General features: G+C 39.1%; 2 protein-coding genes across 3 annotated transcripts in view; one reads left to right on the top strand and one right to left on the bottom strand.

Annotated features, from left to right (window-relative positions):
* LOC106093852 (adult cuticle protein 1) overlaps positions 1 to 22886 on the bottom strand; it is a 405361-nt gene that overhangs the window by 130643 nt on the left and 251832 nt on the right. The gene's annotated exons all lie outside the window — the stretch shown is intronic.
* LOC106085680 (protein split ends) overlaps positions 1 to 22886 on the top strand; it is a 121866-nt gene that overhangs the window by 96857 nt on the left and 2123 nt on the right. For both annotated transcript variants that reach the window (XM_059364532.1, XM_013250018.2), the window contains 2 exons: positions 18122 to 18271; positions 18437 to 18572. In XM_059364532.1, the coding sequence (XP_059220515.1) occupies positions 18122 to 18271; positions 18437 to 18572 (286 nt within the window). The remainder of the gene's footprint in view (positions 1 to 18121; positions 18272 to 18436; positions 18573 to 22886) is intronic.

Genomic DNA, 22886 nt, shown 5'->3' with positions numbered 1-22886 from the left:
ACTGCTTACTTAGTCCAAAGTAGCATCTGTATGCCAGTATTATTCTTCACTTAATCTCAAAACTGGTGTCATTCGTTTCGGTTACGGCGGTGTCGAGGTAGATAAAGTTACTGACTATCTCAAAGTTGTGGTTCCCAACTTTCTCCATTTTCTTTATCTGCTCGGTTATGCAAGGCTTTTTGGGAGTTGAAACCATCCATTTCGTCTTATCTCCATTTACTGCCAGACCCATTTTCACTGACTCTTTTCGATTATTTCAAAGGCTGCAGTTATTACTTAAGGTGACCGACCTATGATATCAATGTCGCCGGCTTAGGCGAGTAGCATGTGTTCTCTTGTGATTAGTGAGCCATATTTATTCACATCTGCATCTCGTTTAATCTTCTTCAACAGGATATTAAAGAGATCACACAATAGGCTGTCTCCTTGTCTGAAACCTCGTTTGGTATTAAATGTTTCGGAGATATTCTTTTTATTCGTACTGAGGAATGCGTATTAGGAAGTGTCATTCTGCAGAGTCTTATTACTTTTGCAGGGATACCAAACTCAGATATGGCTTGAAATACCTTTGAATGGAGTATCGGAGGCGGCTTTGTAGTCCACAAAGAGATGGTAGGTATTGATTTGGAAGTGTCATTCTGCAGAGTCATATTACTTTTGCAGGGATACCAAACTCAGATATGGCTTGAAATATTTACCTTTGAATGGAGTATCGGAGGCGGCTTTGTAGTCCACTAAGAGATGATAGGTATTGATTTGTTCTTCTCGGGTCTTTTCCAGGATTTGGAGCAGTATGAATATCTGGTCTAGGCTGGATTTACCAGGTCTACAGCCGCATTGAATGGGCCCAATTATCTCATTGACTTTAGGTTTTAATCTTTCACACAGTACGCTCGAAAGTATCTTGTATGCGATGGGGAGGAGACTTATTCCCCTTTAGTTTGCACATTCCGTCTTGTCTCCTTTCTTGTGTACGGGACATAGTATGCTCAGGTTCCAATCATGGGGTATGCATTTTTTTTCTATCCAGATTGCGCAAATAAGCTGATGCATATGCCTTATCAGCATGTCTCCTCCGGTCTTAAATAGTTCTGCGGGTAACCCGCCGGCTCCTGCTGCCTTGTTGTTCTTTAGTCAGGTCACTGCTACTTGGACCTCATTCTGACTAGGAGGTAAACATTTTATACCATCATCAGGGATTGGTTCTGCGATAGCGTCCGCCAACATCGGACACGAGCAGTTGGGTAAAATTTTCTTTCCACATCCTCAGCATGTTATCTGTGTCAGTTACCAGATTTCCTTTTTTGTCCCTGCAGAAGGATGTGCCCGCACTAAAGCCATCGGTTTGATGTTTAAATCCTTGGTAGAATTTCCGAACTTCATTCTGAATCCTGTACATCTCAATTCGCTCACACTCACGTCTTTCCATTTCCTTTTTCTTTCTGCGGAATAGACGTTTCTCCTCTCTGCTTTTCTCACGATACCTTTCCTTAATATGGCGCGTTGCTACTGATTGCAGGGTTGCTCTGTATGCCGAATTCTTGGCTCTCGACACTCTTGGTCGTAGCATGGGTTTCTTGGAGGAGGCTTCCGGTGCCCAAGTACGGATTTCGCGGCATTTTCCATGGAGTGGCAAATAGTTTGCCACTGCGCCATTATATCATCGGAACAAGGAGTGCTTTCATGAAGCAGTTGGGTCAGTCGAGTGGAGTATGCCGCTGCCATTTGTTGTGTTTGCAGCTTTTCAATGTCCAGCTTCCGTGCAGTGGCAGATCGTGCTTTCCTCGCCATGTTCAAACGGGTGCGAACCTTTGCTGCAACAAGGTAATGATCGGAATCTATATTCGATCCACGGATCGATCGCACATTCCTTCCATCCATCGCAACGTGACCAATTTGGTTTCTCGTATTGTGATCGGGTGACAGCCATGTGACTTTGTGAATATTTTTATGTTGAAATATGGTGCTACTATCTACCATGTTTTTTGCCGCGGCGAAATCTGCCTCAACCCATTACTGGACTTTCCAACTGTTGAACGAAAAATGTCTTTTTCCCTATACTCGCATTAAAATCTCCCAGAACGATTTTAATATCATGGACGGAGCAGCGGTCATATTATCTCTCTAGGCGCTCGTTGAAAATATCCTTGATCGGCTCGTCTTTGTCTTCCGTCGGGGCATGAGCAGAAATAAGGCTGATGTTGAAGAATTTGGCTTTTGTGCGGATTGTGGCTAGCCACTCATCCACCGGAGTAAAGATGGAGACAAGGTGTATCACTCTCCGGCTAACCACAAATCCATAGCCAAATTCATGCCTCGTGTTATGGCAATTATAGTATAGTTCGTCACCGTTTGGTGTTGTAGTGACGCTATTCGCAGTCCATAGCACTCCCTGTAAAGCGGTAATATCTGCCTTGTACTTCTCCAATACATCCACCAGCGCGTATACTACACCTTCTCTATAAAGAGTGCGGACATTCTAGGTACAGATCCATAAATCATGGTCCTTTTTTTGTTTGCGTGGGTCGTCAACGTTGGGGTGTCCGTTTTTACTATTCCTTTGTTCCTCATAGCTTTACGGGGGCGAATTAATGGCCCAGCGCCCCAACCGCATAGGTTTTGTGGGATTGCACACGTATCCCTCGTTGTGGCGTGCCGCTTGCTCCAAGATCCGACGCTCGCCTCCAGCCACCCCTAACCTGAGAACAGACGCTGATGTTGTCCATTGGATATTTGAAGGCGCCAATAACTCGCCTTGTCATCTCGAGTATCATTGGCAATCTGTATTTAATTAAGTGCCAGTGCCACCTGACTCCTCACTGAGACTCTCCTCTCGAAAATCGCTGACTGCCCGTGGCCGCATTTGCAGCTACTCCACATAAATCGGAGCTCAAAGTTCCAGACAAAATTTTCTTGTTGTTTTGCCATAGACAGACGTGTTTTTTGGGAGCTCCAGTCGTAGCTGCCGGCATTTGCTACTTACCGCATTCTGACTCATGTAATTCGCTCCACGATATACCATAGTCTGCACAATCACTGAGGATAAAAGGCACCGCATTCTGAATTACGGGTGACTATTAATTTTTGTATTTTTTGGCCAAAATTTGCAAATATCAAAAGGAATAAGCACTGGAATAACTATTTGCCACCAACACCACTGAATTGAAAAAACAATACATCAGCTGAACTCTTCTTTCGAACCTGCCAAATCTTTACGACGATAACAAATCAACAGCTGATGGTGAAAAAGTGTTATCGATAAGTAAACTGTGTTTTAGTGCGTTTTTCAACACTGACGTTGTTCATTTACTTTCCTCCTAAAGATATGCTACAATTTTTTAATAAATGAGTGCAAAGCGACCGTTACAGTCGACATCACCAGAAATAACAGATAGCACTCCGAAAAAGCGTATTCCATACATCAATATGAGTTCCAATGCAAAAGATGTGTTTTCCTGGGACAAATTGGGTGAAATGTTAGACGAGAAGTTAAAGGATGTCGCAAAAAAAGAAGACTTGTTTGAAATGAGAAATGAAATACGAGAGTTACAGCAAGAAAACATACAACTTAAAGAAGAAATGAAAAAGTTAACGTCTCGCTTGGAAATAATTGATCGAAGGTCACGTTCATCAAATGTTGTGGTCAGTGGTTTAACTTGCACATCCTCTTTACTTGCGAAAAAAGAGTTCACTAAAATTTGTACTGAAATTATGAATGTGGATGTGGTTACAACTAGAATGGTTGGATCAGGAAGGCTTTTTATTTTTACATTGGGCTCGTGTATCCAAACTCAAAAAGTGTTATCGGCTAAAAGAAATTTAAATGGGAAGAATATTTTTATCCAGCGAGATTATACAGAAAGCGAGCAAAGCATACGATACAACATGAGAAAGTTGAAAAATGAAGTATTAAACAAAAGAATTAATGTAAATGTACGATTGGCCGAATTTTCCATTTATATCAATGAAAAACGCTTCAATTGGTCTCAGGGAAAAATTATTGCTGCCTCGGAATGTGATGCCGCCTTTTTGAAGGAAATCATTGGCGAAAATGTGTATGATATTATTTCTAGAGATAGTTACAATAACGATACTGTTACCTATAAACCAGCCTCTCAATAGCAACTCGAATCGTGCCATTTACTATCATACAATGTCTCTAACCTTCAAAAAGCACTTAATTTTGGAAATTTTTTAACATATTTAAATAAATTTGAGATATTTTTTCTTTTCGAAACCCATGTGGAAGCAAGTAAAATATCATATTTTTCAACTTTTTTTAAAGATTATTATATACACTGGGTCGAAGCAACAAGAATACATAGATCTGGCCGTGCAAGTGGTGGTTGCTTGTATGGTTTTAAAAAAGATATTAAAAGAAAGTTTAAACTCGAATTCGCTACGATTCACAATGTTACCGTTTTATGTACCAACCTTAATGGGAGCGTTTTCTATTTGATTCCATCATATTTAAATTGCACAAAATGGAAAACAGAGGCAGAAAGCTTTGAAACATTTTTAAAAGAAATCAATCCGGAAAATTTCTGCATTTTGGGTGATCTAAACGCAAGAATAGGTGAAGAACAGTTAATGGAAAACAGATTTTTTGAAGACTTTGCATATATAAGTGGTCGTCGTAGATCAAAGGATAACACTATAAACACAAATGGCAGAAAGTTGTTGCAAATTATTGAGGATATAGGGGGTATTGTTTTGAATGGTAGAACAACTGGTGATACAGAAGGAAATTTTAGCTTTTGTGGAATAATGGGTAGCTCTGTAATAGACTACAATATATGCTCCCACAGCTTTTTGAGATACGTTGAAGATTTTAGTATAGATATGAAAATTTTTTCGGACCATATGCCCTTACACTTAGAGATCAAGGTACCAAATCAATGTCGGACGAGTGATAATGAAAGGGTGTCTATATGCAAACTACATTGGAAGGACAAGTTTAAGATTCAGTATAGGCAAAACCTCACAACACTGTGTAATGGTTCCCATTTTTCTGCCGACTTACTAGCAATAGACATGATTGACACGGTTATATCTAAAATAAAACAATCGAACGTAGTAAAGGAGAGAAAATCTGTTTTTGAGCCGAGGCAGAAATGGTTCGATTGGGGGTGTTTTCGTTTGCGGGCAAGCATGATGAAGAATTTGAGAATGTACAGACGTTCACATACACTGATAAATCGAAGGCGTTATTTTTTATCAAGGGCTAAGTTTCGGTCTCTATGCAGTAAGAGAAAACAGGCGTATTATAATAATAATCTGAGAAAATTAGACTATATAAACTGTAGTAAGGACTGGTGGGCTCTGTCCAAATCGTTAAAAACCCCTTCTGCCTCCCACAGAGGTAATCTTAATGCAGACCAGTTCAGATGCCACTTTGAACAGATTTTGCAGTATACGGATGAGGAGCAAGCAGTGAGCTGGTGTATACCCTTTTTATGGGACCCCTTTCTAGATTCCCCTATAGAATTCGTCGAATTATTCAATGTCATTAAAAAGCTGAAAACAAACAAGTCTCCAGGGCAGGACGGCATACCCTACGAGTTTTATAAATATGCTCCCCATAATTTTTTGAAGAATGTTCTCCTTATTTTTAATAGGATTTTTTTACATGTGGATATACCAATATCTTTCACACAATCTATATTGATTCCCCTTTTTAAAAAAGGCGATCCTAACATTGCTTCAAATTATAGAGGATTATCGCTCATGGATACAATTTCGAAAATTTTCAATACCATCCTATTAAATCGTATTACAGGTTGGCTGGAACGTGAAAATATCCTTAACGAATTTCAAGCAGGTTTTAGAAAGGAATATTCAACGGTGGATAACATTTTTAACCTTGTGAATACTGTATATCTCAATATGAATGATAATAAGCCCACTTATAGTTTTTTCGTCGATTTTTCGACAGCATTCGATTTGATACCTAGAAACAGCCTTTTTTACAAATTATCAGGTATGGGTTTATCTACGAAGGTAATAAAAATATTACAAGGTCTGTATAATAATACAACTACAAAGATTTGGGACGGTTGCAGTTTTTCGAAGGCATTTAGCGTAAATTCGGGTGTGAAACAGGGATGTATTCTAAGTCCGACACTGTTTTCATTATACATCAACGATCTACCAGACGAATTACCGGGTGGAGTCAGTGTCGCAGGTTGTAATATTAAAGTATTACTTTACGCAGATGACATAGTAATTCTATCTGATTCCCCCAATGGTTTACAAACGATGATAAACTCTTTGCAAGGGTATTGCACTAAATGGCGTTTGAAAGTCAACTTATTGAAATCGAAGATACTTGTTTTTCGTAGAGGTAGTCGAATAAAGTCAGGTCTGAAATGGTATTATGATAATCAAGAGATTGAGATTGTAAACCGATACACCTATCTTGGAGTTGAACTTGCATACAATTTATCATTCAATACTCACTTACAGACTAAACTTTTGTCTTCCAAGATGGCTATAAATTCTACATGGTCGAAATATTTAGCCCAACCTAGAATATCGAAAAGTAATAAATTGAAGATTTTCACAGCATGCTCTAGATCAATAATGTTTTATGCATCACAAATATGGGGTTTCCAGAAATATGAATGTGTGGAGAAACTGCTAAGATTTTTCATTAAAAAAATGTTGTACCTTCCAAATAATACGCCAAACTATATCATACACTTAGAAACTGGTCTACCCACTTTATATATGTCTACGTTAAAGAATCATTTTTGTTATGTCAGCAGAGTTCTGCGTTTAGGATCACACAGATTGCCACGAGTACTTGCAGAAAAAGTTTTGGAGTTGAAAATATATTGGGCGAAAGAATGGTCAAATATATGCGAAAAGATACAATACTTTCCTCCCAATCATAACGTCCCCGTTTGTTATTATTGGAAGGAGATTATTGACAATTTGAGTACTCACGAACGTAATGATTTTTGTAGCAGTGCAAATAACTCGCAATTCCATGATCTTTATTCTTGCTTACAATACAGTCAAATCCCTTCTTGTACTGCAGATCTATCTGCATATGCAACAGGTTTGATTATAAAAGCTAGAGGTGGCCTGCTTGACTTGAATGCCAAACATTTCACTGGAAGAAATAACTCAAATGTATTTTGTTCAATTTGTAATTTAAACCAGCCCGAAGACACATTACATTTTATTGGAGCTTGCCCTATTTTAGCAGAATACAGAACAATATTTTTTGGCAAGCGTGTTCTTGAAGAGAGTGAAGTTATTCAGATACTAAATGGCACGAATTTTCTTTCACTGTACAAATATATTATTGCAAGTTGTAAATATAGAAAATTAATTCTAAATGAATACAATATCTAATCACATATGAATTCTTTTTATTGTATAACTTAATATGAGAAAATGGCAAACAGCAAATCGCTAAGCCAAACATAGATGTAGAATACGAATCATTTATATATAATTTATCGAGGAAGTAACATAAGCAATTTGTAAACTCATCTATTAATTAAATAATAATAAATAATAAAAAGTTCCAGCCTGTGCGGTGTTCATAGTTATCTCGTATCGGCCGGGACTGTGATCGCATCAAATATTCTTTTAGTGAAGCATACAAGGACTATTTTCATGCCAATATAAGAATCATACCACACGAAGCCAACGCATTTTGGTACCAATAGTTTGTTATCCTTTATGCTCAAAATCTGAAAAGGTTGGTAGATATACACAAAAAAGTGGTACTAAAATCTATCAAATAATTCTTATTTTACACTCACCCTAACCATACTTTTATCAAGTGTCAACGGGCTCATTTGGCAATATCAGGAGTGAACGTGATCAAAACAAAGAAAACAGCGGCCAAAATGGAAATAAAAACTAAAAAATTCTACAATCCAGAAATTTAATTCTTAAAATAAGAGAATTTCGCGCTGGAATAAAGTGAATCCGGTCATACTGTACATTTGACACCACTGAGACTTGAACATTTCTTAATGTTTTTTTTTTGAGTGTACATACATATGTCTATCTTAGGTTAGGTTGAAGAAGAGAGTGCGAACTATTATCCACCCCATTTCACCTATGGACATAATCTAAACAACTCATAAAATCCCTAACCGTTAATTGTCGGAGTCTGTTAGCCACGAATGCTGAACATTGATATAGGAAATGATCTAATGTCTTATCATCTTCCCGACATGGCCAACACACACTGTTCAACAATAGAATCGAAAAAACTAGTAAAAAATCAGCCGTTTGAGAATGAGTAGAGATATCTCTTTGAAATTTTAAAAGGTTAGAATTGAGGAGATAACGAGATCATGGTGCTTCTTGGCAGGCCCCTAAAGTTGGTCACCTCGTCATTTCGAAAAATAGTACGGGCTGCCAAATAATAATTTTTTGTCCGATTTAAAACCATTTTTTTTTCAAAAATCGAAACAAAAACTTTTAGAACTTAGGCCGAGAGATACTTAGTTCTTCGCAATTCACGCAGGCATTTGTGGTTTGGCTCATCATTTTGATGCTGGATTTGGATTGGTGATGAAATGCATAACGACTTTGCCGCTAAGAATGCCCAAATCTGATTTTCTAGTAAAATGTTATACGGTTTGAAACTCAAACAAATAAAAAGCCATTAAGATCAGCCGAGCCGAACTTTGGATACTTACCACCCCAGGTGTAGATGTAAACCCCCTTTCGCCACAATCTGGTGAAAATTGGATAACTTATGTACCCAAATTCGGAACGGAGTGAGTGGTCTAATAAATAGAAGTCACTGTTGAATTTTGTATTTCAAATTTCAGCGTAATCGCTTTTGTGGGCAGATCGCTCTGAATGGAAACTGCATCTAAATATTGCCCGATACAAGCCATATTTGGGACGGACATGGGGAAACCTGAAACTACCCACTGTTTAAAATTTCAACGAAATCGGGTAATATATAGAGCTTTTATGGGCTTCAGACCCTTTATCGGCAGATCGATCTATATCGCAGCTATATTTGAATATAGTCCGATCTGAACTATATTTGGGTCCTATGTTGGGAGGCGTAAAACTACTCACTGTTTCAAATTCCAGCGAAATCGATTAAAAAAAGAAGATTTTATAGGCTTCAGATCCTTTATCTGGAGATCGGTCTATATGGCAGCTATATCTAAATATGGACCGATCTAATTTATATTTAGGTCAGATGTAGGAAGGCTTAAAATAACTCACTGTTGCAAATTTTAGCAAAATTGGGTAATAAATAAAGCTTTTATGGGCTTCAGACCCTTTATCGGGAGATCGGTCTGTATGGCAGCTATATCTAAATATAGACCGATCTAATCCATTTTTAGCTCAGATGTCGGAAGGCTTAAAATAACTCACTGTTGCAAATTTCAGCGAAATTGGGTAATAAATAAAGCTTTTATGGTCCTCAGGCTCTTCATCGGGAGATCGGTCTATATGGCAGCTATATATAAATATGGACCGATCTAATTCATATTTAGGTCAGACGTCGGAAGGCTTAAAATAACTCACTGTTGCAAATTTTAGCAAAATTGGGTAATAAATAAAGCTTTTATGGGCTTCAGACCCTTTATCGGGAGATCGGTCTGTATGGCAGCTATATCTAAATATAGACCGATCTAATCCATTTTTAGCTCAGATGTCGGAAGGCTTAAAATAACTCACTGTTGCAAATTTCAGCGAAATTGGGTAATAAATAAAGCTTTTATGGTCCTCAGGCCCTTCATCGGGAGATCGACCTGAACCATATTTGGGTCAGATGTCGGGAAGCCTTTAACTACTCACTGTTTCAAATTCTACAAAATCGGATGAAAAATAAAGTTTTTATGGGCATTAGACCTTTTATCGGAAAATAGGTCTATATAGTAGCTATATCCAAATATGGTCCGATTTGCCCCATTCAAGAACTTAAGCGTGCACCTAAAAGACGTATCTGTGCCAAATTTCAGTTCAATATCACAATTTTTGAAGGCTCAAGAGTGATTACAACAGACGGACGGACAGACACACGGACATCGTTAAATCGTCTTAGAATTTTACCACGATCCGAAATATATATACTTTGTAGGGTCGGAAGTTGATATTTCGATGTGTTGCAAACGGAATGACTATATTAATATACCCCCTATAAAAAGGCGTTAAGTTCATCTTAGCCGAACTTTGGATACCACCACCTATGGTATATATGTAAAACACCCTTCCGGCTCAGGCATTGAGTGGTCTAATAAGCACAAGTCATTTTTCAATTTTCTAGAATAAAATATTGGTCTTTTCGGTAGCTATATCCAAATATAGACTGATCTGAAGACGCGGATAACGAAAAGCCTAATATAAATCACTGTGTCAAGTTTCAGCGAAATCGGATTATAAATGCGCCTTTTATGGGGCCAAGGCTTTAAATCTATATGGCAGCTATATCCAAATCTGAACCGATATGTGCTCAACTGAAGAAGGATGTCGAAGGCCCAACACAACTCACTGTCCCATATTTCGGCGAAATCTGACAATAAGTGCGATGCCGCTGAAATTTGGAACGTTGAGTTGTGTTAGGCCCTACAACACATTTGTGCAATTTGGCCCCGATCGGTTCAGATTTGGATATAGCTGCCATATAGACCAATCTCTCGATTTAAAGTCTTGAGTCCATAAAAGGCGCATTTGTTGTCCGATGTCGCCGAAATTTGGGACAGTGAGTTGTGTTAGGCCCCTCGACATCCTTCTGCAATTTTGGCCCAGATCGGTTTAGATTTGGATATAGCTGTCATATTGATCGATCTCTCGATTTAAGGTCTTGTGCCGATTTCACCGAAATTTGGGACAATGAGGCGTGTTAGGCCCCTCGACATCCTTCTCCAATTTTGGCCCAGATCGGTCCAGATTTGGATACAAAGCGAAATTTGACGCAGTGACTTCTGATAGGCTTTTTGCCATTCGTGTCTTATATGGTTCAGATTGGTCTATATTTGGATATAGCTACCAAAAAGACCAATATTTTGTTCTACAAAATTTAACAATGGCTTTTACTCATTTGAACACTCAATATCTGTGCTGAATTCGGTCCAAATCGGATCATATTTTGATGTAGCTGGTTTGGGGGTATAAATTATGCACTTTCTCACCGGATTATGACGAAAGGTAGATTATATATATACCCGAGGTGCGGGTATCCAAAGTTAGACCCGGCCAAACTTCAGGCCTTTTTACATTTTAATTGTTTTTACTTTTCTTCGTCGTAGCCCAGATAGCATTTTAGGTTTTGATGCGAGTGTAGCGATGTCTTCGCTCGCTACTGCTGACCTCTTCTTACGATTTGGCTGCGATGACGGTTTTGGTAACAATGCCGTCGCCTTAGTCGGAAGGCTTAACCTCACCTTTTTGTCCAAAAATTGCAGTTACTTCTATCAGTAGCCATGACATCGATAATATTGACAAGCACGTGGCATAACGCATGCTACAATTTCTGTTCACTCCGTATTATATCCATGCCTAAGATCTGAAACAATGTAAAAATACCTGTCGTCTTACGAATTCTTAAACCAGAAAGTGGGTGATAGATTAACAAATTAATACTCGTATATGCGCTAAAGAAAGTGAATACATCACTCATACCTCGGTGTACAAAAATAAAGAAATTATTCCACATCATGGATTCTGAAGAACATTTTACTTAAGCCTTTACATATTTTTTTATTTTATTATATTTGAGCTAATTCACTTTTGTTATAAAAACGTCCTTCCTTTCTTCCCATTATACCATTATGTGTTGGCGTATAAATCGGAAACGTGTTCCCCCATCTGTGTTTTTGTTTTAGCGCTCCTTTGCATATGACTCTGATCTGGGGTAATAAATCATAACACAATTTTAATGTTTTCAGGAAATAATTTTTATTGTCTTTTTTCATTACGTCTTAAGCCAAAGCTTTTCACATGTAAATGAGTTTATGGTGATGTGCACATACGCAACACCCACACCCGCACATCCCACATCCCACAGCACAATGCTCAGGGTTGGCAAGACTGAGAAAAGCAAGCGAATGAACGAAAGAATAAAAACCGTGTTCTATGCCTTGAGCCACAAAACCCTGCTAGCTATAAATGTTATTTGTTTTACAACGTCTGGTCTTGCTGGTGGCTTAAAAAATCTTAAATTATGTATCTTGGTTTTCTTGGGAGCAATGAAACACCCTAGATACAAGTTACTTATAAAGGAAATTATTTGCAACATAGTACACTGAAAAATGTCAACTAACTTGGAAGGAAAGTAAGTGGATAAACTGTGGCTCCCTTGACATAAAGATAACAAAGAAAGTGTCACAGGGCATGCAGTAAAGAGGCATTTTTGTGCCACTCCTATGGGTGAGCACCATAAATAGCCTATTATGGATGCTGACTGAAGAGTGATATGAATCCGTCTCTTAAGCAGACGATGTTATAAAGGGTGATTTTTTAATAGCTATAGGAAAATTAAAAAAAAAAAACACATAACATTTAGAACAATGCATGATATCTTTATTTGAATTGATAGTACGGCTCATATAAAATAACTATCTGGACAGGGCCCGCTCCGCTGCGCCTTCTACCAATCTCCTATTTTATCTGAGTCCTATACGGTCATGTGTGGAATTAAGTCCTGTTTTGGGGTGTTTGTACGACCTTTCAGATATTTCGCGCCAATATGGTGCTCTTCTCCCAAATACCTTTCATTAGAGCCTTATATTGCTACGGTCGGTAAGTATGTCCACTATGAGGGTAAAGCGGATCCCCATATATCAGAGCTCGTAATTCGTAAGATACAACATTTTTTATTTAAGTTATTATAAAATAACTAAATTCGGGTTAAATCGTCCCACGCATCTCCGACATTTGGCGTTTTTGAAAATAGGTTAAGGGGAGGGTCCGCCCATTAAAGTTTGGATGTAAGATCTACTTCATTCTCTTGGATTTGGTATTGGATTGGAGTATACAAACCCTTTGCGAAAGTGGATATCAGTTTCATACTCTACTCCTCCCAAAAACTACATTGGAGCTACATATTGCTATAGTCGGTATATATGTGTTGTTTAGGGTGAGCTTATGAGGTGAGGCGTCCCTGAAACCATGAAACAGATACCAGATTTGAACCCCTTTTTGCCATAATTCACAAATATGTCCAGTTTAAAACAGATACGAGATTTGAACCCCTATTTGCCATAATCCACAAATATGTCCAGTTTAAGATGTATATAAAGTGGAGTGGCCACCCGCGCACTAAGCCCTGAAAAAATATCAGCACCGTGCTCCACTCTCAAATTTCTTTTTCTTTTTAAGCCCCAATTGCCATTGATTTAGGGGTAGTTTATGGGGTGAGACGACCTCCTAAACACTTGGCCTCAAAATTGGATATTAAATTCATTTTCTACTATGAAATACCTATCATATGTGCCCCTTATTTGCGTATTAGGCAAACATGGCCAGTTTGAAGGGATTTTAGGGGGCGAACACTGAAATAATATAAGCATCGTGCTAGAGCACGATTTTGTCTGGCCCCATAAAGTCAAGCATTTTGAAGGTGGATATCTAGATATTCAGGGCTACGGAACTCGTACAGATCCACACTAATTAATATTTTGTTGTTGTTTTAGTTATCTACATTCAAAATCATATTTCAAAGCTACCATTTGGGATACCACATTTTTAAAGATCCGTAGGTCCCCCCGGTGTCTATCCCAATTTGAAGGTAAAAAGTGTACTCTGCTACCAAAGTCCTTGTATATCTGTCCTATTCTATTCTGATCAGCCTTCTTATATTTTTTTAATTCCTTTTTTTTTGGGTAGGATATGGGGAGGTGGATTGCTCTCTAACACATTTCATTTGAGTAGAATATATTCTCGGTCGTCCTACATGACAGTTTTGTGTTGTTTTTATTAGGAGGAGAGGGTCGCTCGCCCCGACGCTATGACATATCCTGCTGAACGGCAGGACGGCTGGACGTGACCCAAATTCTTGAATCCTTATATCAACATTGGATTCGAACTCTACTGATATATACCTTTCTTTTAATTCACATGTTATCCCGCTCGAACTGCACGTCCTATTGAAGGGTATTTAGTGGGCGAGCCGGTCTCAGACTCTATCCCAAATATGTATACCAGATTCGTAGTCACGTTGTGACGTGACGTTGGACATTCACACACGTTTAAGGGTTTTTGGGGTTGGGGACCCCCTGTAGACACCTTGGACCAAATTCTTATAACAGACTAGCTGACCCGGGCCCGCTACGCTGCGCCTTCTTTTACTTTATGTGGAAGTTTCCTTGGAATGTGAGGTGGTCCCCCAGACACTTGGCCCTGAAAAAAATATCAGCATAGTGATCTTCTTTCAAATACCATTTATTTAAACCCCATATTGCAATTGGTTTAGGGGAGTTTACATGATAAGGCATCCCCCAAACACATGGCTCCAAAATTTGTGTCGTTTTCTAATCTCAAATACCTTTCATTTGCGCCACATATTGGCATGGTAGAAAAATTTTTAAATTTTTTATAAATTGGTCCCGAAAGTGGGTATCAGTATTTACTCTACCCCCCAATACCTTTCATTTAAGCTCCACATTGACATGGTCGGTAAATATGCCTGATTTAGGGGTGTTTTGGCGATTAGGATGGTCTCCCAAACATTAAGCCCGTAAAATATATCAGCAACGTACTATATTCTAATATATCTATATATCATTTATTTGAAACCCATATTGCCATTGCCCTCAAAATTGGGTATCAAATTCGTTTTCTAATCTCATTTAAACTCCTTATTGCAAAAGTCAGCTAATTTGTCCGGTTTGGGGTATTGGTCCTACAAACTATGAATATTTAGTTCCACTCTCTTTAAGACTCAAATTGTCTTGGTGAGCAAATACGTCCTATTTGGGGGTTGTTATGGTGGTGGGACGTCCCCCAGAGTGTTGGTCCCTAATGTTGATATCAGATACGTGGTCTACTCCAAATACCTTTAATTTGAGCCCCATATTTCCATAGTCGACAAATATGACCGGCTTGGAGGGTGTTTTGGGTGATGGGCGACCACTCAGTGAGTTGGCCTTAAAAATATATATCGGATTCGTGTTCTACTCTAAAAACCCTCTTATTTGAGCCTCATATTGCAATAGTCAGCTAATATTTCCTATTTGGGTGTGGTGGCCCCATAGACACTTTTCACGAATATTGATATCAGATTCCTGCTATACTCCTAAAGACCTTTCACGTGGTCCCACATTGGTCCCACATTTGGATATTAGATTCGCATTCTACTCGTAAATACCTTTCATTTGAGTCACATATTGCCATGGTTGGTAAATATGTCCGATTTAGGGGTGTTTTGGGGGTTGGGGTGGTCTTCCTAACACTTCGTCCGACAATTGGATATCAGATACGTTTTCCTATCCTAAATACCATTCATTTGAGTCCCGTATTGTCGTGATTGGTCTAAATATATGTTTGGTAGGTTTTAGAATGGGGCGGCCCCCCTAGGTACCCCATCCGAACTTTGGAAACAAAATTTTTATTTTTAGGGTACTATAAGAGAGCACACATCTCCAAGATCTGGCGTTTCTGAAAATTAGGGTAAGGGGGATGTCTGCCCCTCCCCCCTTTTCAGACATCAAAAAATGTAGTACCCTATTTTCACCACAGGATCATTATGCACCATCTGTGAAAATTTCAAGAAAATCGGTTCTGCCATTTCTGAGTCCATAAGGAGCACACAAACAAACCTAGAAACAAACACAAATTTATTTTTATATATGAGATTTGCACTCAACTTCCAAACACCTTTCATTTGATATCCATATTGTCCCAATTGATAAATAAGCCCTGCCGGAGAGTTTTGGGGGGTGGGGAGGCGTCTCAAATACCAAGAAGTGTATTTTTTTATATGATTCTTACTCTACTTTTAAATAGCTTTTATTTGATGTCCAGTTAAATACCCATATTGCCCAAAGCGGTACCCCCCGTACACTTGGGGCAAAATTTGTATACCCAGTTCGTACTTTTCTACTAAATACCTTTCATTTGATACCCGTATTGTCCCAATCGGTAAACATGTCCGCCCGGGTGAGTTTTGGGATGGGGCGTCCCCCCAGGTTATTGGACCCAAAAAGTGTATACCAATTTCGGGTTTTTGGGATACCATAAGGTGGCGTACAAAATTTCGCTTAAATCGGTGCACGCATCTCCGAGATCTGGCGTTTTTGAAAATTGTTTCGGTCCGCCAATTGTTCGATATCCTTCTTTAGTTTGGCTTAGATCGGTCCAGATTTTGATATTGCTGCCATATAGACCGATCCCTCGTTTTAAGGTTTTGGACCAATAAAAGGCACATTTATTGTCCGATGTCGATGAAATTTGGGATAGTGAGTTATGTTAGGCCCCCCGACATTTTCCTGCAATATGGCCTAGATCGGTCCAGATTTGGATATAGCTGCCATATAGACCAATCTCTCCATTTAAGGTCTTGGGCCCATAGAAGGCGCATTAATTGTCCGTTTTCGCCGAAATTTGGGACAGTGAATTGTTTCAGGCCCTCTTCAATTTGACCCAGATCGGTTCAAATTTTGATATAAAGGGTGATTTTTTTGAGGTTAGGATTTTCATGCATTAGTATTTGACAGATCACGTGGGATTTCAGACATGGTGTCAAAGAGAAAGATGCTCAGTATGCTTTGACATTTCATCATGAATAGACTTACTAACGAGCAACGCTTGCAAATCATTGAATTTTATTACCAAAATCAGTGTTCGGTTCGAAATGTGTTCATTCACCGTTCAGCGATGAGGCTCATTTCTGGTTGAATGGCTACGTAAATAAGCAAAATTGCCGCATTTGGAGTGAAGAGCAACCAGAAGCCGTTCAAGAACTGCCCATGCATCCCGAAAAATGCACTGTTTGGTGTGGTTTGTACGCTGGTGGAATCATTGGACCGTATTTTTTCAAAGATGCTGTTGGACGCAACGTTACGGTGAATGAACACATTTCGAACCGAACACTGATTTTGGTAATAAAATTCAATGATTTGCAAGCGTTGCTCGTTAGTAAGTCTATTCATGATGAAATGTCAAAGCATACTGAGCATCTTTCTCTTTGACACCATGTCTGAAATCCCACGTGATCTGTCAAATACTAATGCATGAAAATCCTAACCTCAAAAAAATCACCCTTTAGCTGCCATATAAACCGACCTCTCGATTTTAAGTCTTGGGCCCATAAAAGGCAAATATTAAATCTGATTTCGCTGAAATTTGACACAGTGACTTATGTATAGCTGCTACGTGGCATAGATTATGCATTTTACACCGGATTATGACGAAAGGTGGTTTACATATATAACCGAGGTGGTGTGTATCCAAAGTTCGTCCCGCCGTTTTACTCGTTTTTGACTATTCCAAACAAACCAATTATTGTGCATTTTTAACTTGTCGTCTCTGACCGTTATCTTATGCTTGGTACTCACATTTTAGATTTATTTTTTGATGGATAAGTTGGGAATTTTGTAGTGTTTAAAAAAGTTACCATGAAAAAACATGTGTTTTCACCTGTGAAAAACGAATGTGGTACTAGCCCTTACTTTTTAAGCATATATGGAAAAATTACTTTTCTCTTAGTGTACATTATTAACGTGAAAATATGACGGCAATTATGTTAAAATTGCCTTAATGTTAGCACCTCTGAGGTAATGTGATTTATATCTCAAAGGTGTTGCAGAAACTGTTATGTCCCACCCCAAATTATAAGGCCAGACTATGTGATTTTCAACCAAAACAGTCTGGCTGATTGATGTCTTTAGCATTATTTTTGTTTTTTTTTTTTTTTTATCCCTATAAACACCGTCTTCCAGGTACACAATGAGGTTAAATTTCATCTGTGTCTAGAATAGAATTTAATTAATTTCATATTTTTGTGTAATAAGTGAAAATATTTGAAAACAAAATGTGAAAAGGATTAAAACTTTTTGTATTATCCTGCTATTGTCCGAACAAGAGTTAATATGGACAAACTCTTTCATTGCTTTTGTAGCTTTATCCTTTGAAGCCTTTTTTTTTAATTGTTGCCTTGCTGTGGACAATCATTCACTCTTTGCAGGATACATGATGATAATGATTGGCGTCCTTGCGAACAACGTTTGAGAGAGTTCGTGGAACAGGAACGTGCCAAGATGAAAGAACGCTCGGAGCGAATACCCACACCATTCACTTCGGACCCAAAGGACATGCAAAACATTTTAAGGGCTAGGTAAGTAAGTCGTAGGAAGAGAATACCAACGGTCGCCAACTGCCCCAACTGTTGTCATGAATACTTGATTGATTTGTAGTGAATGCTAAATGGTTGCTAATTTGTATTATTTCTCTTTTTATTGGTTTGCCTGAAACTTTTCCACTTGTTGTGTGCTACTGGCAGAAAACGTTTCCAGGAAACTGAGCTACGTATACGCAAGCACATTGACGAGCAACGCATTCAACAGGAAGGTGTACTGGCTGAACAGCAACAAAAGCTAACTCCTCTGACAGAGGTAGAAGAACATACATCACAGTTTGTAAGTATAGCCTGGCAAATGTCTTGTCCACTGTAGTCAAAATGTTATGAATGGGAATAAATATCTCAATTACTGTTAATGGCGGTAACCACAGCTCTCCTGCGTTGTGGCTACGTTTATCAGATGGAAACGAAATTTTATTGTATAATTTTTTATTTCCTCATGTTTTTTTTTTGCTGTATAAGCCACATATGTGGAGGTTGCGATACTTGCCAAGCTATTGTGGGTGAGCAAGCTAGTTGCGGGCTATAGAACCGATAGCCGCGGGAATTTGATAGCCATTGGTTATTTAAAAGTGCCAATAACTCGTCTTTTCATATAGAACATCATAGGCACTCTTTATGTATTTCATATTTTCTTGCATGCAATTAGAAGATTAACATAAGTTCAAAAGCTTTCTTCTCTTCAAGGGCTCAAGGCGTCATGTTGTTAGATTGGTTTATATGGGGGCTATATCCAAAACATGACCCGGTTTTTAAAATTTGTCAAAGTAAGCTTTATTCGTTCAGAAGGATACACTGCCGAACGGACATGGCTTCATCGACTTAAAATCTTAGGCAAATTTAGTTTAGGTTGAGAAGAGGGTGCAGATATTAATCCGCCCCATGCCACTATGGACATACACCTAAACCAGTAATCGGCTTTTTGTGCGCTCTAAAAACTAAAAAGTAACCTCTAACAAGTAAAAAGGCGTTAAGTTCGGACGGGCCGAACTTTGGACATCCACCACCTCGGATATATATGTAAACCACCTTTCGTGAAAATCCGGTGAAAAATGCATAACTTATGCCCCATAGCAGCTATATCGAAATATGTTCCAAGTTGGACCAAATACTTATAAGTACAAGTCATTGCTCAATTGTGTATAACAAAATATTGGTCTTTAAATTAGCTATATCTAAAAATAATCCGATATGAACCATATACGACATGGATGTCGAAAAGCCTAACATAAGTCACTATGTTAAATTTCAGTGAAATCGGATTATAAATGCGCCTTTCATAGGGCCAAGACTTTAAATCGAAATATAGGTCTATATGACAGCTATATTCAAAACTGAACGGATCTGGAATAAATTGAAGAAGGATGTCGAGAGGCCTAATAACTCACTGTTCCAATTTTCGGCGAAAGCGGATAATAAATATGGCTTTTATGGACCTAAGACCCTAAATCGGAAGATAAGTCTATATGGCAGCTATATCCAAATCTGGACCGATCTGAGCCACATTGACAAAGGATGTCGAAGGGTCTAACGCAACTCACTGCCCCAAATTTCCCCAAAATCGGACAGTAAATGCGCTTTTTATGGACCCAAAACCTTAAATCGAGAGATCGGTCTATATGACAGCTATATCCAAATCTGGAACGATCTATGCTATATTGCAAAGGTATGTCGAGGGGCTCAACTTAACTCACTGTCCCAAATTTCGGCAAAATCGGACAATAAATGTGGCTTATATGGGCCCATGATCCTAAATCGGAAGATAGGTCTATATGGCAGCTATATCCAAATCTGGACTGATCTATGCCATATTGCAAAGGTATGTCGAGGGGCTTTACTTAGCTCACTGTCCCAAATTTCGGCGACATCGGCCAATAAATGCGCCTTTTATGGGCCCAAAACCTAAAATCGAGAGATCGGTTCATATGACAGCTATTTCCAAACCTGTACCGATCTGAACCAAATTAAAGAAAAATGTCGAAGGGTCCAACACAACTCACTGTTCCAAATTTCAGCAAAATCGAATTATAAATGTGGCTTTAATGGGCCTAGACCCTAAATCGGAGGATCGGTATATATGGCAGCTATATCCAAATCTGAACCGATATAAGCCAAATTAACGAAGGATGTCGAAGGAACTAGCACAACTCACTGTCGCAATTTTTGGCAAAATCGGATAATAAATGTGGCTTTTATGGGCCTTAGACCCTAAACCGGCGGATCGGTCTATATAGCTATATCAAGATATAGCCCATCTTCGAACTTAACCTGCTTATGGGCATAACAAGAATCTGTGCAAAGTTTCAGCTCAATATCTCTATTTTTAAAGACTGTAGCGTGATGTCAAAAGACAGACGGACGAACATGGCTAGATCGTCTTAGATTTTTACGCTGACGGCAGTCGTCTGGCCTTACTCCGTTATGGCCCGGCACCCAAACGATGCGGATTATGCCATTCTGCGAGAAGGCGTTAATCTCCTTCTTACATTGCAAGACTGTTCGTGACCTTACCGTCCTGGTTGTTATTGCCCTTATGGCAATTTCACTATCGGTAAAGATGTTCACACTCGACGTCCTCGCGGTAGCACCACACCACTTCACGCATTCCATGATCGCCCTGATCTCCGCATGCAGGACTGTATTATGGTCAGGCAGTCTAAAACAGATGTTAGTCCCTGGGTTTTCAATGTAAACCCCCAGGCCCACTCTGTCCTCTAGGTTTGATGCATCCGTGTAACATGATCTTCCTGATGGCAATACTACGGTTCCGACGATCCAAGACTGTGCCGATGGCAGCAGTGCCTCGCACTCGACTTAAAGGTTCATCGCAGGTATCCGATCGAAATCGTATCGAAAACCTCCAACCTTCCTTCCAGGTTTCCCATCGTCTCTTCTTCCCTTCCTTCTAGGTTTTCTATCGTCGCCTCGATTATACCGCGATGGTATGAGGTGCTCCCATCCTCAATCCATTCTCCCATCGCCTTAAGTCTAATAGCCGCAGTGGCTGGCTCACTCTTGATCTGTATGTCAATGGGTTGGATATCGAAAATAGTCTCCAGTGCCTTAGTGGGCGTGGTCCTCATCGCTCCGCCTATGCCAAGACAACATGTTCTCTGAACCTGTTTTATGGTCCTTAAGTTGCACTTTTTCTCCATAGCTGTTTCCCCATGGTCTAATCATGCTCCTGTAGATCTAGAGGACTATCCTAGGATTCAGGCACCATTTCGAGCCTACGGCCCGTCTACATAGTGCCCAACATCTGTGAGCCTTCACAGTACGCTTCTGAATGTGACACTTGCAATTCAGTTTCCTGTCCAAGATTACATCTAAGTATTTGACCTTGTCAGATATCGAAATCGCCTTATTGAGGAAACGAAGTGCGTTAAATTGGCCCACCTTCGTCTTCCTCGTGAACATGCATATTTCAGTCTTCTCTGGGTTAACATTGAGACCTCTGGGTGTAGCCCAGTCATTTGCCATATGCAAGACCCTTTCGGCCCTTTTGCATAGCCCTTCTCAGTCAGCATCCGTAATAGGTCATTTATGGTGGTCACCCCAAAGGAGTGGCGATAAAATGGCCCCCTGTGGCGTGGCCTGTGCCGATTGTATGAAAACGGCGACCTGTACTTTGTACACAAATTAACATGGACAGACGGACAGACAGACGGACATAGCTAAATTGAATCAAAAAGTGATTCTGAGTCAATCGGTATACTTATCAATGGGTCTATCTCTATTGCTTTTGGGTGTTACAAACTAAGTTATAATACCCTGTACCACAGTAGTGGTACCAAATGACCAATATCCACATACTATGGTGTAGGGTATCAAAATAATTCCGAATATACTGTCAACTTTATCAGTTTATCTCCTATTCAAGGTTTTTCTTTGTATTAAATTGTAATTTTTGTTAAACCATTGATAAAAGTCCTTGTTTTAATTCCTTTCGACAAGTTCCTCTGGTTAGCTTGTCCTTCTATTTAATGCGTTCCACAATCCGGAATCATCACTGGAATTTCAAACGAATTAAAAAGTTTCACTTGTTAAGCTTTTGTTTTGTTTATTTCTGGCACAGGTATTTTTCCAGAGTGAGCATCCTATGGTTCGATTGCATGAAAGTGTCTTCTTCCCTTTCACATGTTGTTAAAGTTTTCAGAGTTTACTTTGGCCAATGGACAAAGAAAAAGTTTTGCTTTATAATTAAAGTAAAGAAGGAGGCATTTTTGAAATGTAATGCATTGTACCCGATAAGCTGGTGGTTGTTGTCTTAAACAACCATAAAAGTGAAATTTGAGAATTCAATCGATATTTATTTTTAAACAAGTACAAGAGTACAAAGAGAAAATCTGACATTTTATTGGCAAACAACCCAAAAGCTTCAACGAAACAGATTGGTATGTTTGCATTAAAGATTGCTAATGTACATAAAGCATTGCCAATGTACAAGCACGCTAACTTTTTATCTAGCCATGTCCGTCCGTCTGTCTGTCTGTTGAAAGCACGGCTAGCCGCTTGAAATTTTGCACAAATACTTCTTATTAGTGTAGGTCGGTTGGTATTGTAAATGGGCCATATCGGTCCATGTTTTGAT

Source organism: Stomoxys calcitrans, chromosome 3 (assembly GCF_963082655.1).
Source record: "Stomoxys calcitrans chromosome 3, idStoCalc2.1, whole genome shotgun sequence".
NCBI classification, from domain to species: domain Eukaryota; kingdom Metazoa; phylum Arthropoda; class Insecta; order Diptera; family Muscidae; genus Stomoxys; species Stomoxys calcitrans.
Note: the sequence above shows the minus strand (reverse complement) of the source record. Positions and strands in the feature narration are given on the sequence as shown.